Genomic DNA, 12,334 nt, shown 5'->3' with positions numbered 1-12,334 from the left:
TTGGTCTCCTCCTAATTTTTTCAGTAGGCTCCATGCCTTCCTGCTTGACTGTTTAAAGTCTAATCCAGACATAGTTTGCTCCCATTTCTGCCTGTGCGCCAGGTCAAGGTTATGAAGTAGTTCATCGGCTATCTCAGCATCACCATTCTCTAGATGTTTTCGGTACAGGTTTTCGCAGGTTTCATTCCATCCTGGAATATATTCCTTGCGGAAGCCACGTGGGATGGATTTTTTAGCCGATGACATGATTGCTCCGACAAAGCGATAGTAGCTTTTACTAACTGCCGGGATACGTCCTATTGTGTTCTCAAGGTCCATCGTAAACTTTTCCCAGTTGGCCATCTTCAGGTTCCACCTTGGTCGGGGTATAGATCTGATAATAGGTATCTTTATTCCTATCTTAATGATAATAGGTCTATGTTGGCTATGGGGGAAGGTTGGTAGCACTTGCCGAGAGGCAGGTACAGGTTTGGTTTTATCTTGTGTAACAAAACATAAGTCAGGGTTATACTTTTTCTTCCATGCAGCTAATTTAAAAGTACCTCGATCTTTAGCATCAAAAACTAGGTATAAGTTGTTCTGCTCTGCCCATTCGCAGAGGGTCTCGCCATTAGTATCATTAAGCATGTATCTCCATTGGGTATGGTGGCTATTGAAATCTCCTATATAGATGCCCGGGTGTGGAATCCTTGGAAGAACTGTGTTAGGCCAAGAGATAGTAGGGGGCTTATAGATGTTCATAACTTAGGTGTCTCCAATCAGAATGATCGAATAGAAAATAAATATTTACTAATATTATTATTTTTAGGAGTATTGGAAAAAATATATATATTCAATTGTTATTTATCAAAATAATAAAAATTGTATTAACCCAATGCTTGCAAAAGAGGTTATTTTTGGGAAAGAGGTAATCAACTAAAATTAATATGTGGAATACGGATTATAGAAATTAATTGTTAATGATTCTTTTACAAATGTAACCCAGACAACACACTGTTCACCAATTATTGAGTGGGGAAAAAATCAATAAAATATATTTTAAAAAAAGAAACAAATGTCAGAGAAGATGAATCAATATGTGTTAACTTACTGAAGGCTTGATGCCAGTAAGAAATCTACTAGCTACAAATCCTCCTGATTTGGGAGAAAAGTCATAAGGCTGGAAACATGGCAATGATTTTCCAGATGCCATCAAAGGAGGCCTTCGACCTTCTAATTCAATCTGGCCCAGCAGGCAAGAAATCTTCAAGGCAAGAAAAATAACAAGACATAAATACTAATGTAAAAACTCCACAGCTATAATTAATCAGATAAACCTCTTTTAGACACAATAAATGGTTCATTTTCTAATATAACAGCATCAGATAACGAGAAACTGGACCATAAATACTGTTTTAATGACTTTATACCACTAATAAATAGATACATACCTGCATGGTATTCACAGTAGAACCTTTGGCCCCTGATTGTACCATCAGCTGCAAATTATTATCTGGGAAACTTCGGTGAAGTCCAAGAGGCATGCACACCTGGAGTTTTTAGCAAAGAAGAAAGTTAGTCTAAGCCAGGGCTTTTCAACCTTTTCACCCATTGTACCACTTTTAGGATATGGCAACATCCGAGTACCACCAGTCTCCTAGGAAGGTGTCAAAAACTTGTGACCAAAAAAAAAAAGGAAAAAGGATGAAGTACAGATAGTCCTCGACTTACAACAGTTCGCTTAGTGACTGTTCGAAGTTACAATGGCACTGAAAAAAGTGCCCCCAAGCCACAGCCGAGCAAGACACCTGCCTACCCACCCAGTGGCGCTCTTCCTCCTGTCTGAGGTTTTCATTGTTGTGAGCATTTCTGTTGAGGATTGGCATCGGGGTGGGGGAGGTGTTTGGTTTTTATTTCCCCCCCCCCTCTGCTGGGTGGTTGCAGCAGGTTTTGGTCACTTCACATGACCCTGGGACACTGTGACTGTCATAAATATGAATCAGTTGCCAAGCATCTGAATGTAAATCACAAGACCCTGGAAATGCTGCAACATTCCAGCTGATCAGCGCTTCTTCTGGGCTCAGCAGAAGCGCCAGGATCAGTGCCGAGCTCCAGCTGGAGCCTGACGCTGATCCTGGTGCTTCTGCTGAGCCCTGACAGCCCTGAAGAAGTGCTGATCCTGGTGCTTCCGCTGAGCCCTGACAGCCTTGCAGTTCCAGCCATCTCTCGCCCAGGCTTGTGTGGTGCTACCATTCTCCTCCCCCACTACCACTTTTCTAGGATGGTCGTGAACAACCTGCCAGGTGCCAATGTACCAATCATCCCGTACCACTGGTTGAAAAGCCTTGGTCTAAGCCATGGCAAATCTAAACAGAGATTATGGGATAGCAGAGAGAGATGCTCTAATTAGATGTCACGGAAACAAATAGTCACAGAGCAATAATTATCCATATATCTGAACTACACCCAGAAATATTTTAATTTTTTACAACAGACATGTCAAACACAAGGCCCGGGGGCCAGATCTGGCCCGCGAAGTGGTTTCATGCGGCCCGTGAAGCCATCCTGGAAACAGGGAGGGAACGGCCCCCGCTGCCTTGGCCCTGGCCCAGAGACCCTCCTCCTGCCAGAGACCCTCAGATCTGCCCCACTCCTGCCCAGGCCCCCATAGGCACCCTTGATGCCAAAGATGTAGAGCTGGCCATGCCCACCCAGTAGGCCATACGCACTCTAGCCATGCCCACCCAGTAGGCCACACCCACCCAGGCCACACCCACCCGGCCCCTTGAGGGCAACCGCAATGCTGATGCGGCCCTCAATGAAATTGAGTTTGACACCCCTGTTTTACAATATAATTTTAATATTATTGAAAGTTTATTTTTAAAAAAATAGTAAAGATTAATATAAATTAAAACAGAGAAAAAAAGAAAAATAATAAAAAGAACACTAAATTACAAAAAAGAGAAAATATAAGAAAAAGAAAAAAATATAAAGAAGTGGCTTTCAATCTTCTTTATGGAAGTACAATTGTAGATTTACCTCTTTCTCTAAAGTTACATAATGATTCTTTTCTTTCTATAATCTATTTTATCTAATCATCAAACCTGTTGATCTAAGTTCCATTTTTTTTGTTTTACACAAAAGTCTATAAGGAGTTTCCAGTCAGCAATAAATATAAATACTGTCTTTTTTTCTAATCAACAGGTTAGCTTGGCTCTCCCATCAAGTTCTATCATTGTCACCAAATATTTCTCTAGTCTAGGTATTAACTTAGCTGTTGTTATTATATATAAAAACAAAGTTCCATGACTTTTTTCCAACTGTGGATAAATCTGTCCACACAGAAAAAATTCTGGTTTCAGTTATATATTAATCTTTAAAATCCTCTAAATCAGTGTGTGCATTTGAACCCAAAATCTAGCTTTAGAGCAGATTATGTTACTGTTTGAGTCCCCTACAACATATATAGCTCACAGAAATTTGACAAAGTAGAACACAACCTACTTTTTATAAGCTTTTAGAAAAATGTGGGAGAGACAGCATCACCAACAGATGGATTTGTAACTGGCTGACAAAACGTACTCAACTAGTAGTCCTTAATGGTGCTACATCTGCATGGAGGGAAGTAAGCTGTGGAGTACCACAAGTTTCTGTTTTAGGCCCAGTACTGTTCAATATCTTCATAAATAACTTAGATGAGGGAATAGAAGAGGATCTCATCAGATTTGCAGACGACACTAAGCTGGCAGGAATAGCCAACAACACAAAAGACAAACTCAGGATCGAAAAAGATCTTGACAAACTTGAACAATGGGGCCTATCCAACAAAATTATATTTAATGTGTAGAAAAGCACGGTTTTACACCTGGGCAGGAAAAATCAAAGGTACAAATATAGATTAGGTGAAACCTGGCTCAAAAACAGTAACTGTGAGAGGGACTTTGGAATCCTAGTGGACAATCACTTAAACATGAGTCAGCAGTGTGCAGCAGCAGCCAAAAAAGCTAATACAATCCTTGGTTTTATGAACAGAGGCACAGAATCAAAATCACGTGAAATATTACTAGCGCTTTATAAAGACTTAGTAAGGCCACATCTGGAACACTGAATCCAGTTTTGGTCACATTACAAAAAGATGTTGAGACTTTGGAAAAGTGCAAAGAACAACTAAGACGATTAAAGGCCTAGAGACTAAAACATATGAAGAACAGCTGCAGGATTTGGGAATAGCCAGTCTAGAGAAAAGAAGGACTGGGTGAACATGATAGCAGTATTCCAGTATTTGAGAGGCTGCCACAAGGAGGAGGGAGTCAATTTATTCAACAAAGCGCCAAAGGGCAGGATAAGAAACAATGGTTGGAAACTGATCAAAGAGAGAAGCAACCTGGAATTAAGGAGAAACTTCCTAACAGTGAGGACAATAATTAACCAGCTTGCCTCCAGATGTTCATCATTTGAGGTTTTTAAGAAGAGACTGGACAGCCACTTGTCTGAAATAATACTCCTGCTTGAGCAGGCAGCTGGACTAGAAGGCCTCCAAGGTCCCTTCCAGCTCTATTCTGACTGATTGAAATATACATATTTTCCACAAAGAAATAAGCACATATAGGTAAAGGTAAAGGTTCCCCCGCACATGCGTGCTAGTCGTTTCCGACTCTAGGGGCCGGTGCTCATCTCCGTTTCAAAGCCGAAGAGCCAGCGCTTGTCCGAGGACGTCTCCGTGGTCATGTGGCTGGCATGACTAGACACCAAAGGCGCACAGAACGCTGTTACCTTCCCACCGTAGCGGTCCTTATTTCTCTACTTGCATTTTTTACGTGCTTTCAAACTGCTAGGTTGGCAGAAGCTGGGTCGAGTAACAGGCGCTCACTCTGCTATGCGGCACTCAGGATTCGACCCGCCAAACTGCTGACCTTCTGATCGACAAGCTCAGCATCCTAACCCACTGAGCCATCACGTCCCTCTCAAGCACATATACTTTCTATTAAAAAAAAAATCCCAAGATCTGAATTCGTATTAAAAATAAAGTATGAGGTTTCTCAAATTTCTAAAACAAACCTTGTTGATCTCATTGCTGCAACAGTTGACTTCTTCTTTGAACTTCAAATCAATCATGTTAAAATCTCTTTGATCTTTCTGAAGATGGGCATCCTGCCATTTACTTCGAAGTTCCTCACAAGACGAGGTTTGGGATAGGTTAAATGCAGCTCTAATAGCCTGAAAAGTTCAAAAAATTTTTAGAGAACATAACACCGCTTTCTTGATGAAGACAGATCATTCACCCACCATAATCCAAAGCACGAGCTTACCTTTATACCACAGTTGGTACTTTCCTCAATGATGTTGCACCTCTTCTGGTCTGCCTTATATTTGACCAAAATATCCTCAACTCCTAGAACAGAAAGATAAAGAATGTTTTCATTTGAGGTTTTAGAAAAGTAATTTATTCTGTTTTTATTATTAACGTTGTAAATAAGCCACCATGATACAATCTGTGTTACACTGGGAGGGATATAAATATTTGCAATAATTGATGCTATGATGATAAGCAAACTTATGTAATGCCTCTCAGAGCACAAAAAATTACTAATAAATAAATAAAAATAAATACTGGAACATATTCTCAGATTTCTTTTTATTTATTAATATATTTTTAAAATATTTTATTACGTAAGTTTTGGCAAATTATTTAAACAGAACCACACATTTTTCTGTGTTTTGTTGTTTCTCATTATTGCATTATTTTCCAATTTTAAAATATGTTTTCCATCATAAAATATTTTTTCCTCCTTGCAAAATGTTGATATAATTGCTGGAAGCAGCTGCTAGAGCTTCAAGACAAGCAAGGTTGTGCCACTGGCTTGTAGTTCCTCAGTGTGCAAAATTGCCATCAGTCCCATCAATCAGAGTCGTTTCCCCAGTTGTTGTATAACATGTGGCTTGTATAAACTTAGAATCTCTTAAAATTTATAAAGATTGAAGAGTTCTTCAAGAGAGAATCCTGCAATGTTTGGCATCAGGATGTAGCTATCTGTTGCATATTTGTCACATATGTTCAGAATCACACCTTAGACACACAAACAAAAGAATGGATAAATAAATACAGAATGTCTGTGGTCTGAGATATGAATGTGCATGTACAGGAGGCAATGTTGTTACCAAGACAACAGTCACACAAGCTGCCCGTGGAGCTTAGGACCGCCCCTGACCTTCGTTCATTCCGTCGGGACCTGAAGACCTGGCTCTTTGAGCTCTCCGGCCCAGGCTGAGAATTTTTAACTGAGGTTTTTAGTTAAGGGATAATTTAATCTTTTTTTAATTGTTTTTTTAACTTTTGTATTTTGTACTGTTTGATTTTAAATACCCTGTAAACCGCCCTGAGTCCTTCGGGAAAGGGCGGTATATAAATTTAATAAAATAAAATAAAATAAAATTAAAATTAAGCCCATTCAATAACTAATTTGAGAAAATGTCTTAGGTAGGCCCCTCCATCATTCACAAAGTTAAAGTGAGGGAGGGGGAAGCATATGCAAACTTGCGATGCAATGATCCACTACATCACATGACTGTATCACTTAGTGACCGCAACCCTATTGCCATTGTTAAGTGACAGTTATGGATTAAGTGAGGACCTCCTCACGATCTCCTGCTGGCTTCCAACAACCACAGTCAGAGGGTGAACCGGCAGAAAGTTGCAAGTTTCAGTTGGTTGACAAACAGGCTGACAGGTATATTTTACCAGGTATAGGAGGCTGTATGGATAGCAGGTGCAGTGCCAGAGAATATGGGTGACTGCCAGGCCTGAACGGGTGTGCAAGGATGCATCAGTGGCTGGCAGGGTGTAATGGTGATAAGGCTGAATGGCTGTCAGGTATGGGAGGGTGCAAAGATGGCCAGTATGGTGTAACACGAGGGGAATGGGGGTGATTATTGCCAATTGGGATAGACTTACCCTAGCAACTTGTGACCTTCCCCACTTGTTTCCCTATTGACTTTGCTTTTAGGAAATTGGCAGGAAAGATTACAAATGGCAATCACATTGCATGAGATGCTGTAACTGTCCTAAGCACAAGAGTTGCTAAGCAACCAGATCGCAATCATCTATGTGCAGAGAACTTATTCAGCACTATAATTCTGAATTGTCACTAAATGAGTGGTTTTCACTATCTACAATTTGTACATGGAATTGGTTGCTTAGTCTGATCTACTTTATAAGTCCTCAAGTTAAGACGGCAATTAGGACTGGGGTTGCTCTCACTAAGCAATGTGACATGGTACGACCACATTGCTTCGCGATGGCAATCCAATTGTCATCATAATTTCAAAACACATGGATCATAAAGTGGCAAGCAGAGGGAGTCACAGTAAGGAGTGTGGGGTGCCCTGGGGGCATGTGAAGGAGATCACAGGACACATACTCCAGACCACATGTAAGTCGGTGGGTGATGCAATGTGCCCAAGCTCAGGGAGGGCAGGAAAAGAAGGTATGGGGTATGTGCATGTGTGCGAAAGGAAGATGGGGAAAAGGTCACAAGGTGCATGCACAGAGAGCTGGGAAAGGAAGGGACTGGTGGTTTCATGCCTGTATAAGAGCAGGGAGGTTGAGGAAGGATGGCACTGGTGCAAGTGAGTGAAGTGGGAAGGAGGGTGTGGTATATATGAGCAAAGAAAGACTGAGTTGGAGGGTGAGTTACCAGAGCAATTTGTGACCTTCCCTGCCACCTTCCTCACTAACTTTGTGGGAAGCCAACAGAGAAAGTTCTGCCTCATTTTATTTTTACCTAATACTCCTTTCTCTTTTGCATGTTGCTTACCCCAGTTTCAGCGATGAGAATGATTAGTTTTACTCACCCATTGTAAAACCCCTGTAGAACTGTAGGTAGGCAGTGAAGATTCGAGCCAGAGCTGTTAGCAACTTTCCACTAGTCTCACCCCCATAAACCTCATGGCAGCAGTGGACTAAACCATAGGCAGAGCTCCCATACTGAGCTTTATCCAAGACCCCACAGAGCAATTCTCCATTTCTAATAAGAACCTGGCAGATGCAAAAGAAATGAACATTAAATCTTGCCTGCATCTAGACTGAAATTGCTCAGATTCATTCATACAAACGTGTATACCTATTTTGCCTAATAAATGCTCCAACTTAAAAAAAGTGTGAAGAATTAAGCAAATAGCTGCAAAATAAAGATTAATGAAATAATTGTATTTTAATCATGGAACAGATTTTTCACCCAACTGGCTGGTAAGAAAGGTCCTTCAAATTAAAAGGATGGTGCCTTCCTCCAAAGTCTGCTAACGTTCCACGTTATGGCAGACAAAATGCAAATAACTCTCAGGATAGATTTCAATAGCCATGAAATCCATTTGGCTAGCTTACGTCTTTCTCATATTTGATTCTTACCTGAGATTCACACATACAGTCAAGATCTGATCTATGCATTCTACAGGCAGATGCTACTGTCCAGGCTTTTCCGCTGATCTTAGCTTTCCCAGACAGATTTAGTGGAATGTGACCTTCTGGAATTACATTTAATAACAAAGTAGAAACAACCTACAGAAAAACACAGGCCAAAAATATAGCTTAAATATGCAAGAAATATTTCTATATTTATGTGCATATTTTTCATCTGTGAAGAAACAGCACAGCAAAACTTACCAGATTACATAAATAATAAATCATACAAGGGCAACAGTGCTATTTCAACATGAAAAGTCATTACAGCACATCTAAAACTACAAAACAGAAAATGTGAAAACTATTCAAAAGACCACAATTGGAAGAAGAACAAGGGAAAAAAATGAAACAAACATGATGGGGAATAGGAGAAGGAAAAGCAGGACAATATGTGAATAAGAGGGTGATAATATCAATAAAAATAAAAGAACAGATAATATGAGTTATTCAAAAGTTAAAGGAACCTAGTTCAAGATGACAAATGGTAGATTTAATTTTAAAAACAGAAGCAAATGTGAAAAGGAAAGAATCCAATGAAATGAAATTCCAAATAAAATAAAAAACATACTAAGAAACAAAATTAGTTTTAGCTATTAGGTTTTCAAGCACAATCAAGAAAATTTTAAAAAAATTAAAAAAAATGGAATGAGGGAGGAGAATGTAATTTTGTGGCTGATTTGAGTCACAACTGTTAGGGAAGAAGAATGACGGAAACGCTGCAGACTTTTATCCGCATATTAGATTCATAAATATTAAATTACACCGGAAAACTTGCAGTTATTTGGGTAATCTTTCAAGTCGCCTAATTTTGTTTTTTAATTAACCAACATTGCTGTTACATTTTTTCATTATTTTTTTTTTTATAAAATTAAGTCAGAACAATCTAAAAAATATATCCAAGAGTCAAGACTGAATGTAACCACACCAATACAAAACACATACAAAAGAATGAACTCTTTTGTACTTGGCAATAAAGAGTTCACTAAATACTAGGTTTTGTTGACTGGGTAAGCAGCATTGCATTTGTATTTTAAAAAAAAAACCAAGGTATTTTTAACCTACCTGCTTTCCTGTCCATAAGCATCGTGGCTTTACAATAGCTGGAGATAGCAGTTTTACTTTTCCCTTTTTGTCCATCAGCCCTTGATACACCAGCTCAACATACTGTTCTCTAGTGAAGAAACAGCCTCGTGTGGTCATGCTAGTACCAGACACCATATGGTCTTGAATCAATCCTGCCAACGGTTTCCCATCCTGAGGAATCAAATAATACATTAGTACAGGGGTGTCAAACTCAATTTCACTGAGGGCCGCATCAGCATTGCGGTTGCCCTCAGGGGCCGGGTGGGTATGGCCGGGGTGGGCGTGGCCTACTGGGTGGGCATGGCTAGAGTGCGTATGGCCTACTGGGTGGGCGTGGCCAGCTCTACATCATTCTCATCAAGGGTGCCTATGGGAGCCTGGGCAGGAGTGGGACAGATCTGAAGGTCTCTGGCAGAAGGAGGGTCTCTGGGCCAGGGCCAAGGCAGTGGGGGCCATTCCCTCACTGTTTCCAGGATGGCTTCGCGGGCCACATGAAACCACTTCGCGGGCCGGATCTGGCCCCCGGGCCTTGTGTTTGACATGTCTGCATTAGTAGGTTCAGTAGTGGGAGTAAAACAAGTTCTTGGAGGAGTGGGAGGATATTAGCAATTTAGCATTAGTATTACATTTTTGGCTCCTAAAAACCAAGAGAATATTGTCTGTGATTGGTGACTCAATATGTTGATTCACTGTTGCATGCTGACAACTCTTGAGCACGGAGCAAAGTAGGGAGCATACTCCATTTCTTTGTTGGGATAAGCTATGTACGGAGTATTATGGATAATTTCAGATTACTCAAGGGACTGTTATTTACCTATGTTTTCATTTTTTTTCTAGCATAAAGTTGCTACTTTTTGCAGGGTAGCTGCTACCCATCACCTACTGCCAGCTGCATTCCAGAAGGGTCTGATTGTCAAGTACTTATTGAAGGCTACCAAGTAAGAACTCTGACTTTTTAAACAAAAACAAAAGGGGGTAAAGATAGAAGCTGCTACTGCAATTTGTTTCGTTGTGATGTTTTTGTTTTGTTTTGGGGTTTTCTTTGGTTTTGTTAAAGAAACTGGAGAATGCAAGACTTTTATTGGAAATTTACTTTTACCTCCCTTTATTGGAGGTAGTTAGATATAAAGCCACCAATTTAAACATGCTAGTGGGAAAGGGAGGGAGGGAGGAATGTAGGTAGGTAGATTGGTTCAAGGACTTTTCTTTTTTCTATATTCAGTTGCAACTTACTGGCTCCAAGATTTGAAGAAAACTCATCATGATATAATTGCTAGAGGCAACAAATTACTTCTTTGCCAATATCTAATGCATCCTGACACACTGACTCACTGTCATACCACCATTAACTAAATTCAAAATCACTACGTGGCTGACAAACAAATATGGAAAATGGCATCTATTATCAATGACGATTTATACTATGTTTAACAATTTACCTTAGGAACCAGATATTGTTCATCTGTACAAGCCAATACGTAGGCTTCAGCTCGGCCCAGTTCATTTTGAGGAAAATGAGCATTCATCTCATCACCATCAAAATCAGCATTATATGCTTTGCAGTTGGCATAGTGAAGCCTCAAAACTTTCTCTCCAGGTAGGATTCTTGCTCGATGGGCTTGGATGGAGGGTCTGTGAAGAGTGGGTTGTCGGTTCAGCAGAAGGATATCACCATTCTTAATATGGCGGCACACCTGACAAAAATAAAGTTCAATTATATAAATGTTTTCTTTCAAAGATTATTAGAAATTGCAGTGGACTAATGAGAAAACCACACTAAGAAAAAAGCAACAAAGATAAACAGATTATTAGATAAACATATAGCTTCCTGGATATACTGGCATAACAAATCTCAACAAATAGAGACATCAGACCAGGGGAAGGTTGAAATAGACAAACTGTAATTTGTAGTTCACAGTAGTGTTAATTATCTAGGCACCTCCAAGATCTTTGAGAAAAATCTTTAGGTCCCTATTATTCCAGGTGCCTATTATTAGGTCCCTATTATTCCAGCATAAAAGCCAGGTAAAAACCTGTAATACAAGTGATTTTCATTTCATTAAGGTGAAATTTTAGTTATATAAACTCTCTTTTCTAGAGAGTGCCTGTTCAGCCAACTGATTATGACATTGTTTATGCTGAGGTATATGACAGGACTTCCTCCTCATTCTAATTTTTGAAAGAATTGATTTCCTTGTGGCTAGATAATCATCTGCTTTCCCCAATTCTGCTTCAATGCTAAGAAACTGAGTGTAAGCAATAAGCCAAATACAAATTATTTAGCATGGCTTTATTTCAGCTTGTCCTCAAAACAGTGACAAGCCTTGCTTATCATGGACTGAAAAGATTATGAAGAGCTAATTAAAGCCTGGACAAAAATATCAAAAATCAAGGACAAAAATAGAGGAAATACACAGGAAGGATTGCCTGAGTAATTTTCTTTCCCTTTCCTCCTAAAAAGAATCTCATTCCTTTTAAGCCACCTCAAAATCAAAAGATTAATAGTGGCATGCAAGAAAAAAAAAACATTTGAGGACAGAAAATATGGAAGTGACTTCATCCCCTTTTCATATCAAAGTGTCTGAGAATTTATTCTGGCCCAATGTTTCCAGGTACAAATGTGAATTAGAGAACACATACACAGAGTTTTCAATGTTTCTCTTATATGTAACCATAGAAATTTCAATGAAAGAAAATATAAAATTTTCAGTGAATATCACTTACTGATATACAACATTCTATCATATTATTACTCAAATACATATTGCTAAAATTTATAATTCATTTTCTAAAAACTATTGAAAATGTCAAATG

At 39.4% G+C, this 12,334-nt stretch overlaps 1 protein-coding gene across 1 annotated transcript in view; it reads right to left on the bottom strand.

Moving 5' to 3' along the window:
* The window catches only part of POLR1A (RNA polymerase I subunit A), a 58,710-nt gene that overhangs the window by 28,225 nt on the left and 18,151 nt on the right, over nt 1–12,334 (bottom strand). Inside the window, exons 13-20 of the mRNA XM_083378528.1 lie at nt 10,960–11,214; nt 9,500–9,691; nt 8,384–8,533; nt 7,831–8,014; nt 5,289–5,371; nt 5,038–5,196; nt 1,431–1,529; nt 1,091–1,243 (exon numbers count right to left, since the gene is read on the bottom strand). Coding sequence (XP_083234654.1) covers nt 1,091–1,243; nt 1,431–1,529; nt 5,038–5,196; nt 5,289–5,371; nt 7,831–8,014; nt 8,384–8,533; nt 9,500–9,691; nt 10,960–11,214 — 1,275 coding nt within the window. The remainder of the gene's footprint in view (nt 1–1,090; nt 1,244–1,430; nt 1,530–5,037; nt 5,197–5,288; nt 5,372–7,830; nt 8,015–8,383; nt 8,534–9,499; nt 9,692–10,959; nt 11,215–12,334) is intronic.

Source organism: Vipera ursinii, assembly GCF_947247035.1.
Source record: "Vipera ursinii genome assembly, chromosome: Z".
Lineage (NCBI taxonomy): Eukaryota > Metazoa > Chordata > Lepidosauria > Squamata > Viperidae > Vipera > Vipera ursinii.
This window is presented reverse-complemented; position numbering and strand designations above follow the sequence as displayed.